General features: G+C 40.7%; 1 protein-coding gene and 1 long non-coding RNA gene across 4 annotated transcripts; both read left to right on the plus strand.

Moving 5' to 3' along the window:
* Positions 1 to 102: 102 nt before the first annotated feature.
* Positions 103 to 4,531, plus strand: LOC130402143 (mucin-2-like). Of its 3 annotated transcripts, none has more exons than XR_008903920.1 (11): positions 103 to 330; positions 506 to 532; positions 759 to 1,054; positions 1,452 to 1,751; positions 2,170 to 2,472; positions 2,879 to 3,178; positions 3,283 to 3,372; positions 3,802 to 3,909; positions 4,072 to 4,109; positions 4,230 to 4,274; positions 4,368 to 4,531. XR_008903920.1 is itself a non-coding variant. In XM_056606268.1 (11 exons), the coding sequence occupies exons 1-11, from the start codon at positions 279 to 281 to the stop codon at positions 4,449 to 4,451; spliced, it is 1,647 nt and encodes a 548-aa protein (XP_056462243.1). In that variant the 5' UTR covers positions 104 to 278; the 3' UTR covers positions 4,452 to 4,531. The 3 variants fall into 3 exon arrangements, 2 of the variants coding, with proteins under 2 accessions (XP_056462243.1, XP_056462244.1); XM_056606268.1 differs by having other exon boundaries at positions 104 to 330; positions 759 to 1,058; XM_056606269.1 differs by lacking the exons at positions 759 to 1,054; positions 1,452 to 1,751 and having other exon boundaries at positions 104 to 330.
* A 6,946-nt stretch (positions 4,532 to 11,477) lies between these two features.
* On the plus strand, positions 11,478 to 13,426 carry LOC130402553 (uncharacterized). The gene is made up of 4 exons (XR_008903935.1): positions 11,478 to 11,737; positions 11,912 to 11,938; positions 12,161 to 12,463; positions 12,769 to 13,426. It is a non-coding gene; the product is annotated as an uncharacterized LOC130402553 (long non-coding RNA).
* The last annotated feature ends 81 nt before the right edge of the window (positions 13,427 to 13,507 follow it).

The following is a 13,507-nucleotide window of genomic DNA, read 5'->3' on the forward strand; positions in this document are numbered from 1 at the left end:
GCGTCCAATTACGTTACATTTCTGCGCACATTCTGCGCAGTTTTCTCACCCAGCCTGCATGTAGGCCTACTCTCTACAGGTAAGGAGACGTACGTCCTCTCAGGGATGCGGTCATCATGAAATACATGTCAGCCAATAGGTTAGTTAGAGCGACTCAGGGGTTTGGTCTCTGAAATGTTTAATGTACTTCCGTGTTTGTTCAGTTCTTTCCACACTCATTTGTGAGGCTGCAGATGCACAAATGGTGAGAGAGTGCAATCATCACGCGTCTGGAGACAATGCAACTATTGAGAAGCAAAGCTGGTCAATTATTTATTGTCTTCTTTATCCGTGAGTAGGCCTAATACGTTTTATTCATACTCTGTGTTAGGCCTTCAACATGTATGATTATTATGTTTATTTGATACAGTTACTAAAATACTTTTGTAGGCCTATTCCATACTTACTCTAGACACATGCTTTTATTGACCCTTCCCTTGGTCAATACATTGTTTGCCATCCACAGATTCCTTTCATAATGTCAAAATCCAAGGTAATTATATTGGTTCAATAGTCATCTGATGTGTTTACGATAACCCTCAACAGCGTTTCATCTCTAATGAGGAACTAGACACATCCACTTTGACATGTGTTAAAAGGTTGATTATCTTTTTTATTGCCATCAATGACTGCTGGCTCATTCTATTATTGTGCGCATGTGAATACACTTCAAACTTCTGGGGCTGTTTTTTAACTAACAATTATCTTTCCAATGTCAGCCCTTCCTCAGTCTGTATTGACGGCCAGCGCGTCATCCATCGGAGAGGAAGAGTCTGTTACACTTCAGTGTTCGGCAAAGGCAGGGAACCCTCCTGAAAAATGTTGGATTTACCTGATTAGTCAAACTAACGGCCAAAAAAAAAACATCGCCTTCAAATGCCAGGCGACATTTACAGGCTCTGTGCTACTGGCAGAGAACTGGGCTCTCGCTGAGGTGAAGGTTCGGTGTTTTTACGCCGTGGATAGGCAGTCTAACACTCAGCCTGCTCCACACAGCGACATCGTGTCTATCACTGTAGGTGAGTGACAAACACATTTGATGGTCTGTTATTATACGGTGATGCTGTGCATTTGTATATATATATATATATATATATATATATATATATATATATATATATTTATTATTGTTATTATTATATAATATTTATATATTATTATTATATATCATATACTTCAGTCTGTTTGCTTTATTAATGATTGGATTCATTTCCTGTACTGTGTTTACGTTAACCCTCAACAGCGTCTCATCTTTAATGTAGAACTAGACACATCCACTTTGAAATGTGTTAAAAGGTTGATTGTCTTTTATTGCCATCAGTGACAGCTGTCTCATTCTATTATTGTGCAAATGACAGCACACTTCAATCTTCAAGGGCTGTTTGAACTAACCATAATCTTTACAATGTCAGCCCTTCCTCAGTCTGTATTGACGGCGAACGCCTCATCCATCAGAGAGGAAGAGTCTGTTACACTTCAGTGTTCGGCAAAGGCAGGGGACCCTCCTAAACAATGTAATATTTACTGGCTTAATCAAGCGAAAGACCAAAACCAAATCACCTTCGACTGCCAGGTGACATTTACAGGCTCTGACCTCCTGGCACGTACCGGGGCTCTCGCTGAGGTGAAGGTTGGGTGTTTTTACACCGACGATCGGTGGATTAATCCGACTGCTCCACACAGCGACATCGTGTCAATCACTGTAAGAAGAGGTGAGTGACTACCATGCACATTTGATGCTCTGTTCTTATAAAGTGATGCTGTGCTTCTATGTATACATACATAAATATATATAGAGGCCTATATATATATATGTTTACTTGTTATTATTATTATTATTATGATTATATAATATTTATATATTATTATTATTTGTCATATACTTCAGTATGTTTGCTTTATTACTGATTGGATTCATTTCCTGTACTGTGGTGATTTGTTTATGATAAGCCGCAGCAGAGTTTCATCTATATTATGGAACTAGACACATCCACTTTGACATGTGTTAAAGGGTTGATTCTATTTTGTATTGCCATCTATGACTGCTGGCTCATTCTATTATTGTGCACATGACAGCACACTTCAATCTTCAGGGGCTGTTTGAACTAACCATAATCTTTCCAATGTCAGCCCTTCCTCAGTCTGTATTGACGGCGAGCGCGTCATCCATCAGAGAGGAAGAGTCTGTTACACTTCAGTGTTCGGCAAAGGCAGGGGACCCTCCTGAAAAATGTTGGATTTACCTGATTAGTCCAACTAACAGCCAAAAAAACATCGCCTTCGAATGCCAGGCGAAATTTACAGGCTCTGTGCTCCTGGCATATAACTTGGCTCTCGCTGAGGTTAGGGTTCAGTGTTTTTACACCGTGGATGTGCAGTCTAACACTCAGCCTGCTCCACACAGCGACATCGTTTCTGTCACTGTAAGAAGAGGTGAGTGACTACCATACACATTTCATGCTATGTTCTTTTACAGTGATGCTTTACATGTATGTATGTATGTATGTATGTATGTATGTATGTATGTATGTATGTATGTATGTATGTATGTATGTATGTATGTATGTATGTATGTATGTATGTATGTATATATATGTGTGTGTATTTATATATTTGTGTATGTATATATATTATTATTCTATCATTTTTATATATTATTATTCTAGCATATACTTCAGTATGTTTGCTTTATTACTGATTGGATTCAATTCCTGTACTGTACTCAGCCGATGTGACAAGTAGCAAGTAGCAGGTCCTCATTTTCGGCTAGTTTTACTTCTGCCGTGCTGTGCAACTGAGACTAGCCTCAGAGGAAACTATTGAACTATTCATCTCCCAGTTGTTACTGGCAGACCTGCATCAGCCAGTCCTACATCAGCCAGACCTATACCAGCCAGGCCTACGTCAGCCAGGCCTACGTCAGCCAGGCCTACGTCAGCCAGGCCTACGTCAGCCAGTCCTACGTCAGCCAGTTCTACGTCAGCCAGTCCTACGCCAGCCAGTCCTACGTCAGCCAGGCCTACGTCAGCCAGTCCTACGTCAGCCAGTCCTACGCCAGCCAGTCCTACGTCAGCCAGTCCTATGCCAGCCAGTCCTACGTCAGCCAGTCCTCACAAAACCGTGGTGAATCCCAACTCAGGTGACAAAACATATTCAGTCTGTTCACGTTCGATTCATTTGTTGCATTCACTTTTACTTTTTACACATATATGTGTTTAGATATATGAACTATTTTTCTCCCAGTTGTCCCAGGCAGTCCTACGTCAACCAGTGCTACTACTGCTGCCACAACCATGGTGAATTCCACCCCCAGTGCCCAATATAGCTCTCCTGGTGAGCCCATTTCTGGTCCCTCTGGTCCTCCTATAAACCCAAGGTCCAATGAAGAAGGAACAGGTGGTCATAGCAACCCATACGCTCAAGAGTGTAAAGATGTGTACCTTGTGTTAATTTTTCTTTTTGGTGTTACCTTGAGGACTGAGTGAGTCTTATTATCAATTGCACAACCATTTGTAATTCCATGCTATAACATAATTTGTGAAACTAAGGTGTAAGATGATGATTGAATGGTTGAATGGTCATTAATTTACCCTTACTGTTAAGGGTTTGCACTCACCAGTTCATTCAATGCTTGATTTTATACTTGACAAAGCTGGTGGTTTTGTTGATTTTGCCAACCCATATTAGACTCTAGATATGTGTGGTATCCTTAAATCATATGAAGAGTAACCGAGACAAAGTTCCCCTTCTGTCTCATTACAGGGAGCCTATTTTTAAAGGCTGCAATCATACTAATAGTATGTTGTGGAGTGATTGTGTTTCTGATCGTTCTGCTGTTTGCTGTTTTGAAAACTTGGAGGAGGAGAAAGAGTGAGTTTAAAGTGGTATAAATATAGAAAGAACGCAAGGATAAAAATAGATGTGTATAATTGAAAATGCCCCTCAAGTTAAGTTGGTTCCAGAAACACAATGTAGCTATTGCAATGTGTGTATGAATTTTTGTTGAACGTTTCTTACGGGTTTGTATTGTAGAAAACACAATGGAAATGAAGAGTCTCAATACTGGATCGGTAAGTAAAACACAATAATGCAATTAAAATAAACCTCTTTGGAATATGCATTCAATTATTGAAGACTCTTAATCAGAATTGAAAAGCCTATCTCACTCTACTGTTCATCTTCATACATAGTCAAAAGTGGTTAATCGCTCCGGCAGCTGCATCAAAGAGGATGGTGTAAGTACAACATCAGCTATGGTCGGTTTTCCATCCTAATGAGTTGTAAGTCAGACTAACTTCAATGTTTTGGTTGGACTTGTGCTTTTGAAGGTCTACCACGTGTACAGCACTATCTCCAATGAGCCCAGTGCACCCAACCAGACATTGGTGTATGACCTTCTGCAGGCCAATTGACTTCATGTTCCTGCAGGTCCACGCCAATGGGATAACAAACCCTGTTTTGTCTAGTTCGTTTTTTAGTGCCCTGCTTCAAAACAATGTGATTGCCACATTATAGAAATGTATGGCAATGACTTTGCAACTAGGAAGATCTATGTATGTGCGTATAAACAAAGGCTTACAAACCAAAAACGATGGTTGAATGGTGAAAAATATGTCTTTGTGTTTATTCAGTTCTTTTTTGTGTCAAGATGATAAATATGGCTTCTTTATTATGGCCAATGTAACATTCTTACAAATTGGATTTAGTTGACATGCATATTTAGCTTGAATTATATGTCTTTACATTTACAGAGAGGGAACGTGAAGAAAAAGAACATTACTTTGTTTTAGCAGCAATCTGTGGAATATTTTCAAGAATTTAGCTATCGAGTGTTGCCATATGTATTTTGTATTTTGATATATTTACCAAAGGTATCATGGGGAATCTGCCTGCATTCATACATCAAATACTTTTAATCACAATAAACCAGAGAAGCATGTATGGACATTTAAGTTTCTCCTTCCAAACTCAACCTGTTTGCTTGTGGCCGTCGTCTACGTACAGTCAGACAAAAGCAAGATGTCTGCTATCAACCGCAATCAGTTTTCATTTACGTATCTAAGCTGCGGCAAACCTCTTTTTTCTCCCTCACTCCATAAATATAAATTAATCTTGTGGGGACAAAGAATCAGAGTTCTTCTTCTTCTCAGTGAAATTCCCTTTGGTAAGGCGCTGTGAATGAATCCCATTTGGATGGGCCATATTCTATATACTCATGTGTTACAAGCTTGGTTTGGTCTGTGAATGAGATGTGGTCTGCTTAGTTGGGGCTGCTGAGGTCCACTCCTGGGTCCCAGAAGAGCTGGCGAGGCTTTAGTCACCTGCTGATGAGCGAGGTCAGCAGGGGGAACAGGGCTGCGGTCAGAGTGCTAGAGAGGCCTGTCGCCGATCCGCACTCCATGGCGTTTTCCTATCGAACAACGGGAAACACACTGAATGTACAGGATGCTCTCCTGTACATTTCTGCCATTTGCAATCTAGTGCTTGATGGTCAAGTTTCAGCACATTGATTACGAATGATAAAATGGCTATGACAGCTTAATGTGTCACACACACACACACACACACACACACACACACACACACACACACACACACACACACACACACACACACACACACACACACACAATAAGATTCAGTTTATGTTTAATTTATCCCCGTTAAAAATGTTAAATTCACACACACAAACAAACACGCAAACACATACCTCTGGGTGAAAAGGATGACAAGATTCTGGCTTTTTCCTGTCCTTCTGAAACTTCAGTCTGTCACATTTCATTGACTCATTGTGTACAAAGCAGTTAAGGCAAACCTGGTACATTGCTGTTCTCAGCCTTGGCTCTACATTATGTCACATGCACAGAAACATCTCAGGACAAGTGAAACGGGAAGTGGTTAGTTACCTGCTGCCATAAAACCACATTCACACACGTTTTAATCGAGTCAAGGATATACATGATCTCTATATAGGATCTATGGTGACTGGAGGTGCAGAGCTGATGAGAGGCTTGTCAGCTGATTAGGTGCACCTGTGCAGGTCTGCCACGCAGGCTTTAGCCAGTCTCTCTCTCTTTCCACAGAGGCAGGTGGGCTTGGGTTCTGTTTAGGGTGGTTCCTTAAGGTTTTGGACCTTTGGATTGGTTCCATGTTTTGTTTTATGTTAACACTATTCAACATCCCCACAGCACACTTTCCACTGCCCATATACATAGGCTAGTCGAAAGAATTGTGTGTTTGGTCAGTAGTTCAGTTGGTTGGTCACATATGTTGGTTTGCTGTTCAGGTTTGGTTTGTTGCATTTTGTTTGGGTATTTCCAACATGGTAAAGATGGTTTGTTGTTCCCAGTATTTGTTTTGTCTGTCTGGGTAAGTTTCCTCCGTTCTGGCTCGGTCGGTCCTTGTGATTTTGGTACAGGTTTTCTGTCCAAACCATATAATCGCACATTTTCTAATCTTCCATACGCTACACTAATCCCTTTACAGATTTCATGATACTTACTTTATTCTAATAAATAACTTTATCCCTTATCATGTGTGGATCCCGATGTTTGCTCTGACCCGAGCCTCGTCTTAATGCAGCCAAGGAGATGGAAGAGCGTTATGAATAATTATTAGATGATTGTATTGTACAATGAAAGACAGTAAAGATTCAATATGAATGGCAAAATAAGGATGGGATTTTATTTGAACAATAAAATATGTGTTGGGCAAATTATAGAGAGGCTGAGATTATAGATTTCATATTCAAAAGGCAAAGGGGTGAAAAAATTTAAGAAATATATTTAAGAAATATAGGCCTACTCAAAGCCCAAATCATTGATATCATACCCTATCCAATAATAAAGAAATTTGAATTTGAATGGTAACAATTCCGTTAAATCCTCGTCCTCGTTTTGAACGTCTCACTCATGTGTGATCATGTGATCAGTGTGTTCTTTCTGATTAGCTCTTAATTGACATCACCTGTCACGCACCCCTTTATCAAAGCTGAACACATTAGGTTTGGTTTACTGTTCGCTTTGGCCTGTGTCAATCGAGGTTGAGTTTAGTGAGGTTTGAAAGTTTTCGATCTAGATTGCAGATCACTATTATCACTTTATACAAACTGAAAGTATGCATTGTTGCGTGTTTGTTTTTGTGGGCATTTGACTGAACAGCCCAGACAAATATTGCTACCAACATGGCACTTCGAAACAGACCACCGCAGTGAGTAAAGTTATTTTCCTTTATTAATTGTTGACGTTTTTGGGCTGTCTCCTCAGACACAAGCCATCAGTATCCCTGCTCTTTGCACCTTGACATGCATGTCGCCGCTGTTTGTTAACCTAGCTTTGCTGATTTGTATCTTGTGATGTGTGTGTGTGTGTGTGTGTGTGTGTGTGTGTGTTTTTCTTAACAGGTGTTAGATGACTGACAAGATCTATGGGGGGGCCCCCTTTGGGCCCCCCCATACCAACTTAGTCTTCAAAGGAATCTAGTGCCATGGGACTCCAGTGTCTTCAAAACATCCTCGGAATACATGTGTATGAATGGTCCACCGAAGGGTTGATCTGGAAGCCACCACGGTCCACGCAGTAATCTACTGCGTGGGCCGTAGTGGCTTCCAGAGCCATCTTTCGGTCTTGGTCAGGATTTGTTACAGTTGCTCTTCAATGTAGCAGGCTACAGGTTTCTGAAGAAGCCTGCTTTACGTAGCATTGGAGTACAAATATTGTGCAAAATGCTCATGTAATTGCACTAATAACCTGTAGATGAGCTTAGTTTAACGTCATTCCGTGCTGTCTGTCAAATGTGTGGCTTACTTTAAGTCCACAAGGCCCTCTGGTAAACCACGTTGGAACACCCCTGGACAAGGTGATTAGTCACTGGGTGTGAGCTATTGTTTGGATGCTAGCGACGTGCTGGCGTATGTACAAGAGCCTACCGTGGCCAGGCCACAGTTGCGACGGCCACGGCCAGATGGCCTAGTGTGAGTGCAACCTTGATTGCATTTGTATACTGTTTACCATTGGATTTTTATGCAATTTGGCTTAATTCATTCGCAGTAAAGCTGCATTTGACTATTCCAGGGTCGTTTTGTACAGGCTTTCAATTGACCATGTTGACTAGTTTGTGGGAAGTTTTTTTTTTTTTACCCTTGCTTACAATCCAACGGTTGTGACCACTTATGCAACTGGGCTGTGAACCGTGCAATTCTAGTTGCATATTTGTACACGCAAGCTTGTCCATTTCTATCGCCATCACTAACACTAGCTTCAGCATTTCCTTGTAGGCCATTAGCTTACTTGTGTATTGGAGCGATGATTTGGGTATTTTAAGATGCTTGAAAACCTAAAATAAAGCAAAATGCGTGTCTGGTGTGCACGAGCCAATTTGTTGGCTTGCAGTAGTCGAGGAGTTGCCGTAGGTCGTAAGCCATCTGGAGGTTGTGGCAATGGAGGGTTGTGGTAGATCTGCCATCCAAGAAAGTTGAATTCATCTGAAGCATGATTAATAGTTTAGTAAATTTAATCTATTCATATAGAACTATATAATCCAAGACTGCAGCCAGTAACTTGGATCGCAATATGTGGAAAGTGATAGTCTTCATTTGTAACAACAGAATAATTAACATGACTAACTGGGTTTCTTCCATTTTCTAACTCGGGGGACTTGACTGTTGAGTCTACTGGATTAATCAGTAGCGGTACTTTGCCCAACAGATTTGATGGCATGACTACAGGGTGACAAAGACAATTATTCCCTGCCTATCAAAAGAGACTTCAAAAACATACTTGCTAGAACAGTTCCTATACTTTTGTATAATTTGGTCATGCTGCAAATTTACTTTTTGTAGTTGCTCCATATTTAGTTCTTTGACAGCCTCACCTGCTAGAAAAGTCTATTCAAATCGGCTAAATATAATTAACTAAATTGATAGCCATGAAATGTTGTCACTCATACTAATGGCAAATACCTTCTTTCAGTTGGTGGTTCAACACTGATGTCTCTCTAGGCTTGAGGGAGAGCTCACAAGTAAATTACAAGAATGTCCTGGAGCAATTGGGAATACACTTTTATTTAGTCTACCTGACCAGGGACATCTTTGAACTATAGGTCACCTAACCCAAACTTTTCACTCTTGTTAGGTTGTCCTTTTCTCTTGTTTTAACCCGAAAGGGCTGAAATATCAACATTTCAGGTATTCTGTTTGGATAATGTGCAAAACTTGTGGCTTCACTAATAAAAAAAATTAACAAATGTATTTTTCTTAATGTGGTTAAACTATTTAAAGATTTGTATGTAAAATATTGCTGCTCAATTTGGGGTCGATGAAACTCTGACATTTTTTAATTTGATAAAACACAACTATGGGTTAAAGGTATTTGCATTGGGCATCTTTTGATATTTTTAGAATCTAGCTCCATTGCCGTTAGAAATGGTGTCTCCCAGTACTGCAAGTGCTTCCACAAGTTTAAAAAATGGGCAGAAAAGGAACTGCCAACTAAATCTATTTAACATGGGTAGAAAGTTTCCATGGAAGCTCTTGGCTGCTGGTTCCCAACACAGCTCCACTGTTAGCCTGTGACCTTGCGTTTAACTTTTTTTGACTTTTGGTGACTTTCACAAAAGAAATGAACTGGTTAATACAATAAACAAGACATTTCATGGTACCATTTTGAACTGTTTGTGGATATTGCATTAAATCCATATGCTTGAAACTTTTCAATAATGCATATCAATGAAACAATGGAATGAAATAAATAGTTCAAGCAATTTGTGGGACTTGGCTGCTTTTACATTATTACTCATTTTGGGGGTTATTTCAGTCTCTCCAACCTGCAGGTCGTGCGAAGAATTTTGTGAATGGGAATATTCTATAAATGTCTTGATCATCTTTCATCTCAACACTTCTGCTGCAGCCGCAGTTGAAGCGTATGAGTCCTTTGAGACCCCCTTTGATAAAAGGGGTTCTCAAATGTTGACCCTCAGTCACCTATTGCATCACTTCCTTCAGGGCTTCGGCCTCCTAATTGATCACACACACACACACACGCACACACTGGGCCATTCACTGACAGCCTGACGTTCCACCAGCTGTAGAAGTTGAAGTCCAGCATGAAACTGAGAATTAACGGCACACGGTTTGTTCAGATTATCGATACATTGTTTTTTGTATCATGATTTTAAAGGAGTCACATTATTGAAGCTGTTTGTAGGAAATAACTTTAAGAAAAAGAATCTCGCCTACCGCTGTTCCCCTCTGTTTCAGTCCCTTCAGAATGTGCGGTTTTTGGTGTCCATAGCTTTAATGCAAATTAGCTGCTGCCCAATGACCAATGAGCTGTCAGAACCACAGCATGGAGAAGTGATTGTTGCCGTTTGTGGACTCCCGAAGCTATATATCTATATCATATTATAGAATAATAACAAAAATAAATGCTTGAGCTGCTCCCCCCGCGACCCGACCCCCGATGCCGCCAGAGCTCCGGCGGATGTACGGTGCTCCGGCGGCAGTCCTGGAGCTCCGGCGGGTGAAGCCAGTGTAGCCAGTGCTCCACTGCTCGGCGGCAGTCCTGAGGCTCCGGCGGGTGTAGCCAGTGTAGCCAGTGCTCCACTGCTCGGCGGCAGTCCGGCAGCTCCAGCGGACTCACTGCCAGGCAGTCATACGGCAAACAATTAGACATCTATTTTTTGTATGGAATCTCCCTGCTTCTGAAATGCGCGAACATCTCCGCCAAGTGCTTGTCCGCTGGTCCACAAAACCGTATCTATGCTCTGATTGGAGAGGGTTGGGGAAGTGGATGGCATTCAAATTTGCTACTCCTACGTATGAGTAGACGCCGAAACGGACTCACTCGTTTGGTCACTGTGGACGGGGTAGGCCTACTTTTAGAAATGTATATCTCACTCAAAGAATCATGCACGGACTTATTACAATGTTTGTATGCGTGTGGGAGCACCAGAGACCCAAAACAACGCCCCAAATCCAAGGAAAAGTGTCAAGTTTTCATAATATGTCCCCTTTAAGAATTCTAGCGGTTTGGGTTGTGTTGGCATACATTATGGCCCCAGTCAAAATCTACCTTACAAGTGAGAAGGGCTGAAAGAGAAGGAAGGAATCCTATTATGTAGGCTACATATCTCTGAGAGATTTTACCCTGAGGTGTTAGCCTTCTACTATTGTAGCAGCAAAAAGTTAGAGAGGCTGACAACTAAATGTTCACAAGTCGTACATTTGCATCTTTACATGTGACTTTTTATGTGGTGATACACACAGAATATTTTATTGCCGGATGCATTACATTCTCACATTTAATAAAGTGTGCGCGCAGTCGCTGCTGCCTGTATCTCTGTAGTGTGCCTGGTAGTCATATAAGATGATCCTTCAGACATGAAAGCAGAAGGAAGTCACACTGTGAACTCAGTATTTAGTATTGTGGTTTTTAGCCTGGTTGAAGGACTTCACAAAAGCACCATTTTATAGAACCAGTGATCACGTGACCTAACCTCTTGAATGAACCCATTTGGAGAAATTGGTTTTGACGGCACCTTCAACAAAAACAGCCCTTTCTAAAAACAGCCTCACAAAAGACTCACGCATTTATGAGGCTGCAGATGAACAAATAGTGAGAGAGAGCAATCCTCACACGTCTGGAGACAATGAAACTGTTGAGAAGCATAGCTGGTCAATTAGTTATTGTCTTCTTTATCCGTGAGTAGACCTCATACGTTTTATTCATACTCTGTGTTAGGCCTTCAACATGTATGATTATTATGTTTATTTGATACAGTTACTAATATACTTTTGTATTCCATACTTACTCATACACATAATGTTGCCTTTATTGACCCTTCCCTTGGTCAATACATTGTTTTCCATCCACAGATTCCTTTCATAATGTCAAAATCCAAGGTAATTATATTGGTTCAATAGTCATCTGATGTGTTTACGATAACCCTCAACAGCGTTTCATCTATAATGTAAAACTAGACACGTCCACTTTGACATGTGTTAAAAGGTTGATTATCTTTTTTATTGCCATCAATGACTGCTTGCTCATTCTATTATTGTGCGCATGTGAACTTCAAACTTCGGGGGCTGTTTTGTAACTAACAATTATCTTTCCAATGTCAGCCCTTCCTCAGTCTGTATTGACGGCGAGCGCGTCATCCATCGGAGAGGAAGAGTCCGTTACACTTCAGTGTTCGGCAAAGGCAGGGAACCCTCCTAAAAAATGTTGGATTTACCTGATTAATCAAACTAACGGCCAAAAAAACATCGGCTTCAAATGCCAGGCGACATTTACAGGCTCTGTGCTACTGGCAAAGAACTGGGCTCTCGCTGAGGTTAGGGTTCAGTGCTTTTACGCCGTGGATAGGCAATCTATCACTCAGCCTGCTCCACACAGCGACATCGTTTCTATCACTGTAAGAAGAGGTGAGTGACAAACACATTTGATGGTCTGTTATTATACAGTGATGCTGTGCATGTATATATATATATATATATATATATATATATATATATATATATTCTGTATATTGACCACCGGTTTGCATCATATTCTATAATATACTTCAGTATGTTTGCTTTATTACTGATTGGATTCATTTCCTGTACTGTACTCAGCCGATGTGACAAGAAGCAAGTAGCAGGTCCTCATATTCTGCTAGTTTTACTTCTGCCGTGCTGTGCAACTGAGACTAGCCTCAGATTAAATTATTGAACTATTTCTCTCCCAGTTGTTACTGGCAGTCCTACGTCAGCCAGTCCTACGCCAGCCAGTTCTACGTCTGCCAGTTCTACGTCTGCCAGTCCTACGTCAGCCAGTCCTACATCAGCCAGTTCTACGTCAGCCAGTCCCACCACTGCTGCCATAGCCGTGGTGAATCCCACCTCCGGTGCCAAAACATATTCATTGTGTTCAGTCAATTTATTTGCTAAATTCACTACAGGGTGAATTTAATTTGCCCCACGGGACATTTATAACGTGAATAAAAATGGATATATGTTAAACATAAACTGAATCTTATTGTGTGTGTGTGCGTGTGTGTGTGCGTGTGTGATTGGGGGGTGGGGGTTTGTTAATGACTCTTTGTGGTTTCTTTAGGAACTGAGTGATACTTAACTCAATCAATTGCACAATAATTTGTAATTCTATGTAATGACATAATTAGTCAAACTAAAGTGTAAAGTGACGAATGAATGGTTGAATGTTAGTGAATTGTTTATTAATGTACCTTATTGTAAATTGTTACCAATTATCACCAGTTAATTAAATGCTTGATTACTTGACAAAGCTTTGTTTGTTCTGGATTTTGCCATCCCATATTTCACCATAGAATTGTGATAATTCTCTTAAACCATATGAAGTGAAACCAACACAAATATCTCCTTCTGTCTCATTACAGGAACACCATTGAAAAAGTTTGCAGTCATACGGATAGTATATGTTGGAGTTTTTCTGTTTCTGATCATTCT

This window comes from Gadus chalcogrammus, chromosome 13 (assembly GCF_026213295.1).
Source record: "Gadus chalcogrammus isolate NIFS_2021 chromosome 13, NIFS_Gcha_1.0, whole genome shotgun sequence".
NCBI lineage: Eukaryota > Metazoa > Chordata > Actinopteri > Gadiformes > Gadidae > Gadus > Gadus chalcogrammus.